The 17,311-nt window shown below is 44.4% G+C and overlaps 1 protein-coding gene across 1 annotated transcript in view; it reads left to right on the forward strand.

Annotated features, from left to right (window-relative positions):
* LOC115106650 (zinc finger protein 385B-like) overlaps positions 1 to 15,446 on the forward strand; it is a 147,937-nt gene extending 132,491 nt beyond the window's left edge. The window contains exons 6-11 of the mRNA XM_029629587.2: positions 1,188 to 1,374; positions 6,733 to 7,101; positions 7,262 to 7,464; positions 7,713 to 7,811; positions 7,945 to 8,037; positions 11,356 to 15,446. Of these exons, the coding sequence (XP_029485447.1) occupies positions 1,188 to 1,374; positions 6,733 to 7,101; positions 7,262 to 7,464; positions 7,713 to 7,811; positions 7,945 to 8,037; positions 11,356 to 11,592 (1,188 nt within the window). The 3' untranslated portion in view covers positions 11,593 to 15,446. The remainder of the gene's footprint in view (positions 1 to 1,187; positions 1,375 to 6,732; positions 7,102 to 7,261; positions 7,465 to 7,712; positions 7,812 to 7,944; positions 8,038 to 11,355) is intronic.
* The last annotated feature ends 1,865 nt before the right edge of the window (positions 15,447 to 17,311 follow it).

Here is a 17,311-nt window from a genome sequence, read left to right on the forward strand (position 1 = left end):
CCTCCATCATTGAATGGAAGAAGTTTGGATCCACCAAAACTCTTCCTAGAGCTGGCCACCTGGCCAAACTCAGCAATCAGGGATAAGTGCCTTAGTCACTCAGACAGAGCTCCAGAGTTCATCTGTAGAGATGGGAGAAACTTCCAGAAGGACAACCATCTCTGCAGCACTCCACCAATCAGGCTTTTATGGTAGAGTGACAAGATGGAAGCCACTCCTCAATAAAAGGCACATGACAGCCTGCTTGGGGTTTGCCAAAGGCACCTAAGGACTCTCAGACCATAAGAAACAAGATTCTCTGGTCTGATAAAACCAAGATTGAACTCTTTGGCCTGAATACTAAGCGTCACTTCTGGAGGAAACCAGGCACCATCCCTACGGTGAAGCATGGTGGTGGCAGCAGCATCATGCTGTGGGGATATTTTTCAGCGGCAGGGACGTGGAGACTGGTCAGGAACGAGGGAAAGATAAACGGAGCAAAGTACAGAGATCCTTAATGAAAACCTGCTCCAGAGCACTCAGGACCTCAGACTGGGGTGATGGTTCACCTTCCAACAGGACAACGACCTTAAGCACACAGCCAAGACAACGCAGGAATGGCTTCGGGACAAGTCTCTGAATGTCCTTGAGTGGCCCAGCCAGCCTGATTTGAACCTGATTGAACATCTCTGGAGAGCAGCGATGCTCCGGATCCAACCTGACAGAGCTTGAGAGGATCTACAGAGAAGAATCAGAGAAACTCCCCAAATACAGGTGTGCCAAGCTTGTAGCGTAATACCCAATAAGACTCGAGGCTGTTATCACAGCCAAAGGTGCTTCAACAAAGTACTGAGTAAAGGGTCTGAATACTTATGTAAATATATTATTTCAGTTTTTAATTTCTTTATACATTTTCAATCATTTAAAAAAATGTCAACGTTTTTTGCCTTATCATTATTGGGTATTGTGTGTAGATTTTTTAAAAACTCATTAATAAGGCTGTAATGTATCAAAATGTGGAAAAGGTCAAGGGGTCTGAATACTTTCCGAATGCACTGTATGAACTGTGTAACTAGTTACCAAGTTTTTTGCCAAAATCCTTCCCCTTTCCTAATTTCTTGTCATTTTTGGTTTCTGTTCTGTTCTGATGCTGAGATCCAGGGATCTCTTCTCCTCTCATACTGTTTATTTGTCTCCTCCATGACCAGAACCAGGCTGAGGCTCACTACAAGGGCCACAAACACGCACGCAAGCTGAAATCCATGGACGCCCAGAGGAACCGTCAGAGGGGCCAGGGCTCCATGGCAGGGAGGGAGAGAGACAGAGACAGGGGGAAGACTGGAGTGGCAAAGTCCCTACCAGCACTGATGGACCCCAGCCTCACAGAAGGAACAGGTAAAATACCAGGTCTGGAAAAAAAGCTCCCCCTCTCGCCTTCCTTTGAAGTAAGGATTGAGATCTGATTGCGATCAGCAATTAGGATTCATGTTAGATCAGTGATCATAGCAAGGAACGTGCATGCGGAGGATGTCGTTTTGACGTGTAGGAGCGGAGCTGTTGTTGTAAGCTATCCTGGAATTCACAGTGATTATGGTTCTGTTTCACGATTGTTTCAATTCACTGAATAAGAGTAGATTCCAGGCTTATTGTAACCTTGTTTTCTGTCCGCAAAACACAGCACAGAAACAGCACAGAAACTTGCCCATAATAACCATTTTAGGTTGACAAGACAGCTACTCTTAATCCAAGTTTGGAATGCTACTGCTAGGGATTGCGTTGCATGCAATGCATTTTCAAGACAGTTGTGTCGAAACCATTTTAGTGCTATTTTGTGGACAGAAATTTTGCCCAATACCGTTTACCGATCAAAACAGTATCTTTGTCTTCCTGTTATTTTGTCTCTTTGTCTTGTCGTTTGTCAATCCATTTTTCTCATCTGAAAATAGCCCCATCTCCTGTCGCTCCTTCCTTCGCCGTATTTACTAGACTCATCTTCGTTTTCTATTGATTCTCTCCATACTTCGTTCACCATAATTCAATTCCATTTAATGACATAATGATAGAGCCTTTATATCCAGGGTAACCATGGCAATTGATTAATGGAGAGAAAGGGAGAGAGAAAAAACAGAGAGAGAGAAAGGGACATTGAGGGAGAAAGGGAGAAAGAGTGAGAGAAAGGTAAGAGATTATTGATTTATAACTAACAGTCTCGTATATTCCTGTCTTTGACCATCGTTGTTATATGTTTACTTTGACAATGTACAGTGCATTCAGAAAGTATTCACAACCCTTGACTTTTCCAAATGGTATTGTTTTACAGCCTGAATTTAAAATGGATTCGATTGAGATTGTTTTTGTCACTGACCTACAGACAATACCCAATAATATCAAAGAATTATGTTTTTCTAAATTTTGACAAACGAATTCAAAATGAAAAGTTGAAATGTCTTGAGTCAATAAGTATTCAACCCCTTTATTATGGCAAGACTGAATAAGCTCAGGAATAAAATTGGTCATATAATAAGTTGCATGGACTCACTCTGTGTGCAATAATAGTGTTTAACATGATCTTTGAATGACTACCTCATCTCTGTACCCCACACATACAATTATCTGTAAGGTCCCTCAGTGAATTTCAAACACGGTTTCAACCACAAAGGCCAGGGAGGTTTTCCAATGCCTCGCAAAGAAGGGCACCTATTGGTAGATAGGTTTTTAAAAAAGCAGACATTGAATATCCCTTTGAGCATGGTGAAGTTATTAATTACACTTTGGATGGTGTATCAATACACCCAAACACTACAAAGATACAGGTGTCCTTCCTAACTCAGTTGCCGGAGAGGAAGGAAACTACTCAGGGATTTCACTGTGAGGCCAATGGTGACCGTAAAACAGTTACAAAGTTTAAAGGTTGTGATATGAGAAAACTGAGAATGGGTCAACAATATTGTAGTCACTCCACAATGCTAACCTATTTGACAGAGTGAAAAGAAGGGAGCCTGTACAGAATACAAATATTCCAATACATGCATCTTGTTTGCAGTAAGACACTAAAGTAATACTGTAACAAAGCAATTCATTTTTTTACCTGAATACAAAGTGTTATGTTTGGGGCAAATCCAATACAACAGATTACTGGGTAGCACTCTCCATATTTTCAAGCATAGTGGTGGCTGCATAATGTTATGGGTATGCTTGTAATTGTTAAGGACTGGGGTGTTTTTCATAATAAAAAATAAACGGAATGGAGCTAAGCACAGGCAAAATCCTAGAGGAAGACCTGGTTCAGTCTGCTTTCCACCAGACACTGGGAGATTAATTCAACGTTCAGCAGGACAATAACCTACATATGTGGCAGCTCCCTTATGATTGATGAGGATTTTCATAGGGCAAATGAATGGTCCCTTACTAGACGTCCGCGGGTGCTATTAAAATAGGCTGACGGCCTCAGGTCGCCCCCCAAGGCCTTGTCTTCCGGGAAGTAAAAAAAAACTTTCCAGGACACTCTGTCACGCCCTGACCATAGAGCCCTTGGTTCTCTATGGTGTAGTAGGTCAGGACGTGACTAGGGGGTGATCTAGTATATCTATTTCTGTGTTGGTGCTAATGTGGTTCCCAATTAGAGGCAGCTGTTTATCTTTGCATCTGATTGGGGTTCATATTTAGGTAGCTATTTCCCCACCTGTGTTTTGTGGGATATTGATTGTGTTTATTTGTTTATTTATTTCACCTTTATTTAACCAGGTAGGCAAGTTGAGAACAAGTTCTCATTTACAATTGTGACCTGGCCAAGATAAAGCAAAGCAGTTTGACACATACAACAACACAGAATTACACATGGAGTAAAACAAACATACAGTAGAAAAATAAGTCTATATACAATGTGAGCAAATGAGGTGACATAAGGGAGGTAAAGGCAACAAAAAAAGGCCATGGTGGCAAAGTAAATACAATATAGCAAGTAAAACACTGGAATGGTAGATTTGCAGTGAATGAATGTGCAAGGTAGAGATAGAAATAATGGGGTGCAAAGGAGCAAAATAAATAAATACAGTAGGGGGAGAGGTAGTTGTTTGGGCTAAATTATATATGGGCTATGCTGCTCTGACAGCTGGTGCTTAAAGCTAGTGAGGGAGATGTGTTTCCAGTTTCAGAGATTTTTGTAGTTCGTTCCAGTCATTGGCAGCAGAGAACTGGAAGGAGAGGCGGCCAAAGGAAGAATTGGTTTTGGGGGTGACCAGAGAGATATACCTGCGGAGCGCGTGCTACAGGTAGGTGCTGCTATGTTGACCAGCGAGCTGAGATAAGGGGGGACTTTACCTAGCAGGGTCTTGTAGATGACCTGGAGCCAGTGGGTTTGGCGACGAGTATGAAGCGAGGGCCAGCCAACGAGAGCGTACAGGTCGCAGTGGTGGGTAGTACTGTATATGGGGCTTTGGTGACCAAACGGATGGCACTGTGATAGACTGCATCCAATTTATTGAGTAGGGTATTGGAGGCTATTTTGTAAATAACATCGCCGAAGTTGAGGATCGGTAGGATGGTCAGTTTTACAAGGGTATGTTTGGCAGCATGAGTGAAGGATGCTTTGTTGCGAAATAGGAAGCCAATTCTAGATTTAACTTTGGATTGGAGATGTTTGATGTGAGCCTGGAAGGAGAGTTTACAGTCTAACCAGACACCTAGGTATTTGTAGTTGTCCACATATTCTAAGTCAGAACCGTCCAGAGTAGTGATGTTGGACAGGTGGGCAGGTGCAGACAGCGATCGGTTGAAGAGCATGCATTTAGTTTTACTTGTATTTAAGAGGAATTGGAATTGGAGGCCACGGAAGGAGAGTTGTATGGCATTGAAGCTCGGCTGGAGGGTTGTTAACACAGTGTCCAAAGAAGGGCCAGAAGTATACAGAACGGTGTCGTTTGCGTAGAGGTGGATCAGAGACTCACCAGCAGCAAGAGCGACATCATTGATGTATACAGAGAAGAGAGTCGGTCCAAGAATTGAACCCTGTGGCACCCCCATAGAGGCTGCCAGAGGCCCGGACAACAGGCCCTCCGATTTGACACACTGAACTCTATCAGAGAAGTAGTTGGTGAACCAGGCGAGGCAATCATTTGAGAAACCAAGGCTATCGAGTCTGCCAATGAGGATGTGGTGATTGACAGAGTCGAAAGCCTTGGCCAGGTCAATGAATACGGCTGCACGGTATTGTTTCTTATCGATGGCGATAAAGATATAATTTAGGACCTTGAGCGTGCCTTGTCCATTGCTGTTCTGGTTAGTGTTAATTGGCTTATTTCACTGTAGAGCCTCTAGCCCTGCTCACTATACCTTATCCAACCTTTCTGTTCCACCACCCACACATGCAATGACATCATCTGGTTTCAATGATGTTTCTAGAGAAAATATCTCTCTCATCACTCAATACCTAGGTTTACCTCCACTGTATTCACATCCTACCATACCTTTGTCTGTACATTATACCTTGAAGCTATTTTATCGCCCCCAGAAACCTCCTTTTACTCTCTGTTCCAGACGTTCTAGACGACCAATTCTCATAGCTTTTAGCCGTACCCTTATCCTACTCCTCCTCTGTTCCTCTGGTGATGTAGAGGTTAATCCAGGCCCTGCAGTGCCTAGCTCCACTCCTACTCCCCAGGTGCTCTCATTTGTTGACTTCTGTAACCGTAGAAGCCTTGGTTTTATGCATGTTAACATTAGAAGCCTCCTCCCTAAGTTTGTTTTATTTACTGCTTTAGCACACTGCCAATCTGGATGTCCTAGCCGTGTCTGAATCCTGGCTTAGGAAGTCCGCCAAAACAGACAGACCATCCTACCGATCCTCGGGGTAATGCCCCGCCTTATCTCAGCTCACTGGTCACCATAGCAGCACCTGCCAGTAGCACACGCTCCAGCAGGTATATTTCACTGGTCATCCCCAAAGCCAATTCTTCCTTTGGCCGCCTCTCCTTCTAGTTCTCTGCTGCCAATGACTGGAACGAACTGCAAAAATCACTAAAGCTGGAGACTCTTACCTCCCTCACTAGCTTTGAGCACCAGCTGTCAGAGCAGCTCACAGATCACCCTGCACCTGTACATAGCTCATCTGTAAATAGCCCATCCAATCTACCTCATTCCCCTACTGTATTTATTTCTTTATCTTGCTCCTTTGCACCCCAGTATCTTGCACATTCATCTACTGCACATTCTACCATTCCAGTGTTTAATTGCTATATTGTAATTACTTCGCCACCATGGCATATTTATTGCTGTAAATAGATTTTTAAACTGTATTATTGATTGTATGTTTGTTTATTCGATGTGTAACTCTGTGTTGTTGTATGTGTCGAACTGCTTTGCTTTGTCTTGGCCAGGTCGCAGTTGCAAATGAGAACTTGTTCTCAACTAGCCTACCTGGTTAAATAAAGGTTAAATAAAAAATACCAGTGTTGAGCAATGCTCTCAGTAAACAGAATCTACATCTGCCAGTGTTTTTAATTGAATCCAGCTCTCACCTGAATCCACTGTCTTACGCTGTCTGATATAGTTGCCAAGTGAATGCTGGCCTTTCTCCCCCCATGTAGCCCTAACCCCATTGTCTTACGTCAGATAGAGACTAGAGTCAGGTGAGGGACTAATGCTGTGTAAGACTGAAGCCACCTGTCGGAAGACAATTTAACCCCAATCCCTGTTTGTATGTGAATACCACGTGTACGATAACTCTCACACAGCAACTTCTCTCTCTCTCCCCAGGCCTGCTCTCGTCTCACCAGCCCCCCACCAGACCGATGCTGGATGACCCCCTCCAGGGGGTCTCCCCCACCCCTATGCCTGTCTCGGAGACCTCTTCCCTGGACGCCTTGGCCCTCCTCTCCCCCCACGTCTCCCCTGCTGTCTACCAGCTTTCGGAGCTCACGTCAGATGGTAGCCCTATGGAGGGCACCAGCCCGACCCCAGACTCCAACCCGTCACTGGAGGGCCAGGGGGAGTCCCCAGGGGCACCAGGAGGGGAAGAGGAGACCAGGCAGGGCAAAAAGAGCCCCCCTGCCAAGCAGCACCTCCACTGTCCCATGTGCAAAATTACAGTCAACTCCTCATCCCAGCTAGAAGCCCACTATAGTGGTATGCACTGCAATATGTCTATATGGCTACTTGCACTGCATTTGCTATTGAGTGATAAGTAGATACTATTTAAATGCTGACCTATGATTTTTTACTGATCAATAGCTATGTGAATCAATAGCTATGTGGTCGTGTCTGTGATGTGTCTGTGCCTTTCTAGGCTCCAAACACAAGCAGATGCTCGAGGGCCAGGTGGGTGCTCAGGCGCGACGCCGAGGCAAGGTAATGTCATTGCCTAGGCCAACATGCAGGAGCAAGCAGGCAATAAGCAGCAAGGCCAGGGTGGGCGTGGCCCTGGCTAGCCAACCGTTCCACTGCGAGATGTGCGAGGTGTCCGTCAACTCGGAGACGCAGCTCAAACAGGTGTGTGTGTGTTTGTGAGTGTTTCTGAGTGTGTGTAGTACAGCCTCAAAATATATATGCCATGCACTCAGTCCTTGCATTTGGAGCTGCCTATGAATTTGAGAGGGGTTACATTTCCCTAGCCCCATCCCTCAGCTGTAGACCAATACAAGTGGGATTTTCGATTGTATTTCGAATGCATCCCAGAATATAGCTTTTAAGGGATGTTTCACTCAGAATAAAACCTAACATTTGCTTTTGTCCCTCAGCACATGAGCAGCAGAAGACACAAAGACCGGTTGTCAGGAAAGCCCCAGAAACCGAAGTTCAGCCCTTATACTAAGAGCCAGCCAAACCCTGTTTTAGCGGTGAGTGTCCGTCCAACACACACACACACACACATCACACCAACTACCCCTCCTGTCCTGCCCATTCATTCCCACACAGCCAGCGTTCTTATTTTGTCACCCCCTTTCCCCCGTTCTTGTGTCCTCTCTGCAGAGCGTGAGATGGAGTGGTTTCCCGTTTGGGGGGGTGACCTCGGCCATAGGGAAACTGGCCAGCCACTGCCACCTCAGCACTTACAGCCCTCAGGTGAAGACCTATATGAGGACGTTTTGTGAATGTATTTTTAGCAACCAGAGACAGATGTCTTTATCTGGTTGACTGGATGTTTTACCAGATAACCAAACTATGACATCAGATGTCTTTACCTGCATGTAACAGAGACCAGTTGGTTGTATTTGAGTTATATCCGGTCTTCTAACCCAGAAAACCAGTTTAAAGGGCAGGAAATAACGTCAGGGGCCACATTTTACCCGCTTAGGAAGAGTAAGAACCTGAATTTGATTTGGGCAATTGTCTTAGGTGGCTCTGGTCACATAAACGGCAAACACACATTTACTCACATTCCCAAACGGTCTCTGTCCCATTGTCTATCTATGGGGTTAATGAACTGAGCACTATAGCGTGCTGCTGCTATGTCGGATAGCTGACAAAGGGCCATGTTTGGGAATAGGCATGGTCACGTTCTTTCACAGTTCACTCACTACAAAAATAACTGCTTGAAAGTTGGTGAGGCCAAATATACTGGCAGGCACAAGAAGGTCTCTCACACATGTAAACATAGCCTCACACACACACAAACATTGTCACATTACCACAACACACACAAGTACATGCTCGCACACCAACACATACACACACCACACACACACACACACACACACACACACACACACACACACACACACAGAGACAGACAGACAAAGACAGAGGGCCGCACAGGATTTGTGTTTGGCCAGCTGCTGGGTAGAGGCAGTGTCTCAGGCCATGGTCACAATCTTGTCTGGGATATTTAAGGCCAGTTCGTGAGGTTGCCAACAATCCACACTGGCTTCACACAAATTGATGGTGATGGATATTCACTCTCATGTTTCATTCACCCTCACTCTGACGTTAATGTTGTGGTTAGCTGAATGCATACAGGCCTGATCTAGAGTATAACTTTTTGGATACAATTTTATGGACTTGAAGAGAGAGAGCATTGTTAGACTGATTCTGACATGGGACACCATGTGAACATACTTTCTGGCCGAACAATAGCTAGATTTCCATCCATTTGGCGACAGATTATTATGGGAATATTCAAAAATATGGATAAAGAAAATATTCACACCAGTGGTGTGTTTCCACCAAACTGGCTTCCACCAACAATCAGTGCGTGATGAGGTAATGCACACAACAGTTGACTTTTCACTTAAGTTTTTATGTTCCAAATACAAAATGTAAGTTTAATGTGTTTCCGTTGCATTTTCAACTATATGGTCACAAAAACGGTTGCGTTAAATAGCAACTATGCCTATTCTGGTCTTGACACGTCCGCTCTAGGCAACAGCTGGCAGATACAGTGCGGTTGGCCAGTGCCGAGCAAGAATATTTGTATTTGTCAAACGTCAGGCAAGCATCGATCATCATGTCACCAGAATAAGACCCTCGATATTTATTGGAAAGGAGCATCAAGATCACCATGCACTTTCACCACCCTGTGAAGTTCATCGGAACTTTTTTCATCAGTAGCCTAATAAACTGCATCGTTTCCTGAGTCATAGCAGGAAGACCACACACCATATCATCGCAAGACTCCCAAGTTTACTTCGATATGAAGGTTATTATATAAATATTTGGCGATGAAGGCATTTCCACTGCTGTTTCTCGCATAAATAATTTGACCGACAAAAAAAGATCCCACCATGTCGAACAAACAAATTATCTGTCGACATTTATAAAATTGTACCGAAACTTCCTGTTTCCATCACAGCTGGTACCACAGAGCTTGAGGTGGCCGGTACTCAATCAATTGCAGATAGTTGGTTTTCCAAATATTGCTTTGAGAAGTTGAATTTGCACAACTGTATGTCCTGGATGGAGGGAGTTATGGAAAATCCATAACTATCAGGAAATGATTGAATACCAGACCAGGGTCAGCCACGCAATCTCCATAGACAAACAATGGCAGTAGAATGACCTTACTGAAGAGCTCAGTGACTTTCAACGTGGCACCGTCATAGGATGCCACCTTTCCGACAAGTCAGATCATCACATTTGTCTGTCCTGCTAGAGCTGCTCCTGTCAACAGTAAGTGCTGCTATTGTGAAGTGGAAACGTTAGGCCACACAAGCTCACAGAACAGGACCGCCGAGTGCTGAAGTGCATGACGCGTAAGAACGGTCTGTCCTCTGTTGCAACACTCACTACAGAGTTCCAAACTGCCTCTGGAAGCAACGTCAGCACAAGAACTGTTCGTCAGGGAGCTTCATGAAATGGGTTTCTATGTCCGAGCAGCAGCACACAAGCCTAAGATCACCATGCGCAATGCCAAGCATCGGCTGAAGTGATGTAAAGCTCGCCGCCATTAGACTCTAGAGCAGTGGAAATGCGTTCTCTGGAGCGATGAATCACGCTTCACCATCTGGCAGTCCGACGGACGAATCTGGGTTTGTTGAATGCCAGGAGAACGCTACCTGCCCCAATGCATAGAGCCAACTGTGATGTTTGGTGGAGAAGCTATAAGGGTCTGGGGCTGTTTTTCATGTTTCGGGCTAGGCCCCTTAGTTCCAGTGAAGGGAAATGGTAACGCTACAGCATATGAGATTCTAGACGATTCTGTGCTTCCAACTTTGTGGCAACAGGTTGGAAGGTCCTTTCCTATTTCAGCATGACAATACCCCTATGCACAAAGTGAAGTCCATACTGAAATGGTTTGTCGAGATCGTTTTGGAATAACTTGACTGGCCTGCACAGAACCCTGACCTCAACCCCATTGAACACCTTTGAAATTAATTGGGTGCCGACTGCGAGCTAGGCCTAATCGCCCAACATCAGTGCCCGACCTCACTAATGCTCTTGTGACTGAATGGAAGTAAGTCCCAACATTTAGTAGAAAGCATTGCCAGAAGAGTGGAGGCTGTTATAGCAGCAAAGGGGGGACTAACTCCATATTAATGCCCATGATTTTGGAATGAGATGTTCGACGAGCAGATACTTTTGGTAAGGTAGTGTATGTCTAATACCTTCAAATACCTGTGCTGAGGTTGATGTACACATGTTTGCCGGTACAATTGAACCAATATAATAGTACCAAAAGTGCAAACTCCATGCTAAATCAAGCACACCTCAAAGAGGTATTTGACCCTGGGTTGTGTTCATTAAGCACCAAATGGAGGAACACAGACGGAAACTGGCTGGGACTACTATGACTTGCCCAATAAAAAATTCACATTTTTGTTTTCCATTGCAAATAGTTTCAAAACTTTTTTTCGTTGCGTGCGCTAATGAACCTGACCTGCATGTAAGTTTGTTGAATAGCTGCTGCAGACTCATACTAAAAACCCTATGGTTCCTCTCTTCCAGACCAAACTGGCCCTGCAGAAGCAGCTGTCCAAGGCCCTGTCGGCAGGTTTCCTGGCCAGCCACATGAACCAGGCCACCCTTTGCACCATGGCCTCCAATCCTCTGACCCTGCGGTGCCCCCCGGGGCCAGGCCATACACCCCTCATCCAGACCCCCCTGCTCAGCCCCGCGCTCTTCAGGCCCGCCCCGGGGCCCCTGAGGGCCACTCACACGCCCATCATCTTCTCGCCGTACTAGCCGAGTTTGGACTAGCTTGGATCAAATTGGCATACATTTACATTTTAGTAGAGCAGACGATCTAGCCCGGCCTTTCTAGATGAAAAATAAGGACCTAAGTGGAGCTACTCTGAGGCCCTGTCCAGAAACAACCCTTTACCCTCACACCTTGGCAGTTGTGTACAGTACAGTATATCATTTTATGCTGTATAAAATGATTAGATAGGTACTGTACGTAAGCAATATGGTTGGAGCTCCACTTGGACTTCTAATAGGCTAATTTGAATGTTCACCCTATCGCTGAAACCCATCAAATCCTTTCAGATCTTCACAAGTGCACAGAGGTTAAGGGTTGATTTTGTACAGGGCCTAAAATGTTTCTATGCAGCCAATGAGAGCAGAGCAGCGTGCCACCAAGTCCAACATGCAAAACCGCTTACTGGCTACGGTGCTACACACTGGAGAACCAGAGATGGCCGTGGCGTTTCAGCCACAAAATTGTTGCCCCTCTCTCCCGTTGGCTCTCTGACGACTGTCGACTGCATGCTCCAACGTGGTCTGGAGGACCCTCTTTGAAGCCATAGCGATGAACGATCAAGTTGTATTTGTTTTGTGCTATTTATTAGATGACGATAGAGAAGTAGGCCTATATTTATGTCACGTATAGTGTCTGTTGCCGATGTCCCCTCGCTTTAGGATTTTCCAAACAGTTTCACTCTGGGAGTAGGCCTACACTGTCAGATTTCCCTTGTCCAGTATTACTCCAGCAACTTTTTGTCAAGGATACTGTTTTATTTGTGTTGTGCTTTCAGCTAAGGTACTTTTCAACTAACACTTTCATTGAAACCCGGTATTAAATCCCAAAAGAGCAAACCTAGCTAGGTAGAGCTTCCACTGGCCGGCAATGTATCAGTCTCTCCCTCCCTCTCTCTCTCTCTCTCTCTCTCTCTCTCTCTCTCTCTCTCTCTCTCTCTCTCTCTCTCGCTCTCTCTCGCTCTCTCTCTGTCTCTCTTGTCTCTGTCTGTCTGTACTTCTGTTTTCTAAAGCCTTGTTGATGTTGGCCAACCTAAATAAACAGGTTTGGTTTGCTAGGTTGCAGCCGGTATCCACCGCATTCACGGTAAATGCTGCATACTGTATGTCGGCTCAAACGGAAAGGACTTTCAAATGTCAATTCGCTATAACGCGGATCTACCAAAACGGTTTGAATCCTGGCTTTGGTCTGGGAACATGATGCACGATGCCAATGTGAGACCCCGAGTCCCAGCAACCACAGACCCATCAGACACATTATTAGTAATTCTGTGTGGCTCAGGCAACGGCATGGTCATGTGTTCAATTCTTGCAGGGAACACATACACGTACTAAAGAATGTATGCACTCACTATACTTCAATTCGCTCTGGATAAATGATGTATACCCTGCTCTCAGCATTTGACAGAGAAAGATACATAAAATGTAGCTGGTCCCAGATCTCTATATGCTTTCAAGATATTCAGAGGAGCTGGCTCAAGCAGATCTGAAGTCAGGTTAACATTGATGGGTATAAGAAGGTATCGATGAGGTAAGGGTCACTCTCGTGCTCTTTATTTTTCCTCTTTCTCCCTTTCTTCCCTGTGTAAAAAGCAGTATTAGTAGAGCCGCAATCAGCCCCCCACTCAAACCTGATGGAGAATATTTTACTTCAGGGAAACAGGACTAAAGAGACAGAGAGAAGGGGGAGGGAGAGAGAGAGTGGGAGAGGCCTGCGTTCAAAACACCCATAATCTGGGGCTTATTCAGGAGGGTGCAACGTCACAGAACATTTAGCATAGAAGTACAGTACCAGTCAAAAGTTTGGACACACCTACTCATTCAATGGTTTTTCTTTATTTTTTACTATTTTCTACATTGTAGAATAATAGTGAAGACATCAAAACTATGAAATAACATATGGATTCATGTAGCAACCAAAAACGTGTTAAACAAATTGGCTACCTCAAAGTAGCCAGCCTTTGCCTTGATGACAGCTTTGCACACTCTTGACATTCTCTCAGCCAGCTTCACCTGGTTGAGAGTTCCCACAAATGCAGAGCACTTGTTGGCTGCTTTTCCTTCACTCTGCGTTCCAACTCATCCCAAACCTTCTCAATTGGGTTGAGGTCGGGTGATTGTGGAGGCCAGGTCATCTGATGCAGCACTCCATCACTTTCCATCTTGGTCAAATAGCTCACACACAGCTTGTAGGTGTGTTGGGTTATGGTTCTGTTGGCAAACAAATGATAGTCCCACTAAGCGCAAACCAGATGGGATGGCGTATCGCTGCAGAAGGCTGTGGTAGCCATGCTGGTTAAGTGTGCCTTGAATTCTAAATAAATCACAGACAGTGTCACCAGCAAAGCACCATCACACCTCCTCCTCAATGCTTCACGGTGGGAACCACACATGCAGAGATCATCTGTTCATCTACTCTGCGTCTTACAAAGACACGGCGGTTGGAACCACAAATCTCAAATTTGGATTCATCAGACCAAAGGACAGATTTCCACTGGTCTAATGTCCATTGCTCATGTTTCTTGGCCCAAGCAAGTCTCTTCTTATTATTGGTGTCCTTTAGTAGTGGTTCTTTGCAGCAATTCTACCGTGAAGGGCTGATTCACGCAGTCTCCTCTGAACAGTTGATGTTGAGATGTGTCTGTTACTTGAACTCTGTGAAGCATTTATTTGGGCTGCAATTTCTGAGGCTGGTAACTCTAATGAACTTTTCCTCTGTAGCAGAGGTTACTCTGGGTCTTCCTTTCCTGTGTCGGACCTCTTGAGAGGACCGCTTGATGGTTTTTACAACTGCACTTCAATAAACTTTTAAAGTTCTTGAAATGTTCCGTATTGACTGACCATCATGTCTTAAAGTAATGATGGATTGTCGTTTCTCTTTGCTTATTTGAGCTGTTCTTGCCATAATATGGACTTGGTCTTTTACCAAATATGTCTATCTTCTGTATACCACCACTACCATGTCATACAATTGATTGGCTCAAATGCATTAAGAAGGAAAGAAATTCCACAAATGAACTTTTAACAAAGTACACCTGTTAATTGAAATGCATTCCAGGTGACTACCTCATGAAGGTGTTTGAGATAATTCCAAGAGTGTGTCAGGCTGTCATCAAGGCAAAAGGTACTGTAGCTACTTTGAAAAATCTGAAATATATTTTGATTTAACACATATTTGGCTACTACATGATTCCATTTGTGTTATTTCATAGTTTGATGTCTTCACTATTATTCTACAATGTAGAAAATAGTAAAAATAAAGAAAAACCCTTGAATGAGTAGGTGAGTCCAAACTTTTGGCAGGTACTGTATATCACATAGATAGGCAGTCCTCTTTGTCATAGAGAATAAGAAATCATGCCCACTCTATACGGTGCATTTCGATCTGCAAAGTTCTGAAACGTTTCACTCTTTTGAACAATCTCCAGATGCCACCAAGCACACTGTTTATGGGAGTCTGAAGTACAGGAGCTCCTCTTTAACAAGGCGGAATCATGTCCTGATGCTTTAGCCTGATAATGTGTAGTATGAGGACTTAATTCATTCCTGAGGAAGCTAGTAAGTGTTTTCACAGAAGGGGACTATCGAAGATGTATCACCGCTGTAGTTTTAAGCCCCTGCTAACTCTCAGTTTTGTGTCCTTTGTTCTAACTGCTTGTGCTGAAATATTGTAGCCTAAGCAATATTACGTCATTTTAAAGTTGTATTTAAGTGTCATCCAGTGGACTACATGGGTAGCTTAATTTTCCATCCATTGCAATAATGGAAATTGGTATTCATAAAGAACATGTCGATATGATGTCTGTATCGTTGTATATGACCTTATAAAGAATACAGCTTTTTCATAGAAATGTGTCTCCTGTGTTACCTTACTCTACAGTGCCTCTTGTTGTTACACTGACGCACAATTGTAAGGATACAATTATTCTCTGGCTGTGACAGACCAATCATGCCCTCTGCTGGCCTTGCCCTCTGCTGACATCTTGAGTTCACACAGAACCAGGAAGCCACCGACAACAGAATACAAGCCACTCCCTCCTACTCCTCAGAAAACGAAACCTATCTCTGGTTCTCTTGCTATGTTTGTTAGTGTGTGCATCAAAATGGCAGAGGCCATGGACTCAATCAGTTGTCTGAGCTGTCTGGGTCTACTGAAGGATACAGTGACTACTCCCTGTGGACACAGCTACTGTATTGGCTGTGTTAAGGGCTGCCCCCAGTGCAGACCTTTATCCCAAGGCCTGTTATAAAGAGAAACACTATGTTTTCTGAGGTCACCAGAAACAGAAGAAGACAGGAGTCCAACCTGCTCCCCCTTCTCTGTCCTTTGCTGGACCTGGAGATGTGGAGAGCTGGGAGAAAACTAAAAGCTGTGATGTCCTGCCTGGTCTCTTAATGTGAGACTCACCTCCAGCCTTACAATGAAGTAGCTCCATTAAAGAAGCACAAGCTAGTCAAAGCCTCCACATAACTACTGGAGGTTTTTAATGCATGAACATAAAAGCCATGAGACAGATACAGCTACAGCAGAAAGGACTGAGAAACAGGTAAGGATGGGAACTCCACAGTTATATTTGCAGTCGGATGTTTAAATACACCTTAGCCAAATACATTTAAACTCAGTTATTTCACAATTCCTAACATTTAATCCTAGTAAAAATTCCCTGTCTTAGGTCAGTTAGGATCACTTTATTTTAAGAATGTAAAATGTCAGAATAATAGTAGAGAGTGATTCATTGCCGCTTTTATTTCTTTCATCACATTCCCAGTGGGTCAGAAGTTTACATACACTCAACTATTATTTGGTAGCATTGCCTTTAAATTGTTTACCTTGGGCAAATGTTTTGGGTAGCCTTCCACAAGCTTCCCACAATAAGTTGGGTGAATTTTGGCCAATTCCTCCTGACAGAGCTGGTGTAACTGAGTCAGGTTTGTTGGTCTCCTTGCTTGCACACGCTTTTTCAGTTCTGCGCACAAATGTTCTATAGGATTGGGGTCAGGGCTTTGTGATGGCTTCTCCAATACCTTGACTTTGTTGTCCTTAAGCCATTTTGCCACAACTTTGGAAGTATGCTTGGGGTCATTGTCCATTTGGAAAACCCATTTGCAACCAAGCTTTAACTTCCTGACTGATGTCTTGAGATGTTGCTTCAATATAACCACATCATTTTCCTTTCCTCATGATGCCATCTATTTTGTGAAGTTCACCAGTCCCTCCTGCAGCAAAGCACCCCCACAACATGATGCTGTCACCCCCGTGCTTCAGGGTTGGAATTGTGTTCTTCGGCTTGCAAGCCTCCCCCTTTTTCCTCCAAATATAACAATGGTCATTATGGCCAAACAGTTCTATTTTTGTTTCATTAGACCAGAGGACATTTCTCCAAAAAGTACAATATTTATCCCCATGTGCAGTTGCAAACCGTAGTCTGGCTTTTTTATGGTGGTTTTGGAGCCCTCAATACAGCCTCTCTCAGCCTATTGCGGACAGTCTGAGCACTGATGGAGGGATTGTGCGTTCCTGGTGTAACTCGTGCAGTTGTTGTTGCCATCCTGTACCTGTCCAGCAGGTGTGATGTTTGGATGTACCGATCCTATACAGGTGTTGTTACACATGGTATGCCACTGTGAGGACGATCAGCCGTCCGTCCTGTCTCCCTGTAGCGCTGTCTTAGGCATCTCACAGTACGGACATTGCAATGTATTGCCC

This window comes from Oncorhynchus nerka, linkage group LG23, assembly GCF_034236695.1.
Source record: "Oncorhynchus nerka isolate Pitt River linkage group LG23, Oner_Uvic_2.0, whole genome shotgun sequence".
Taxonomy (NCBI): Eukaryota; Metazoa; Chordata; class Actinopteri; order Salmoniformes; family Salmonidae; genus Oncorhynchus; species Oncorhynchus nerka.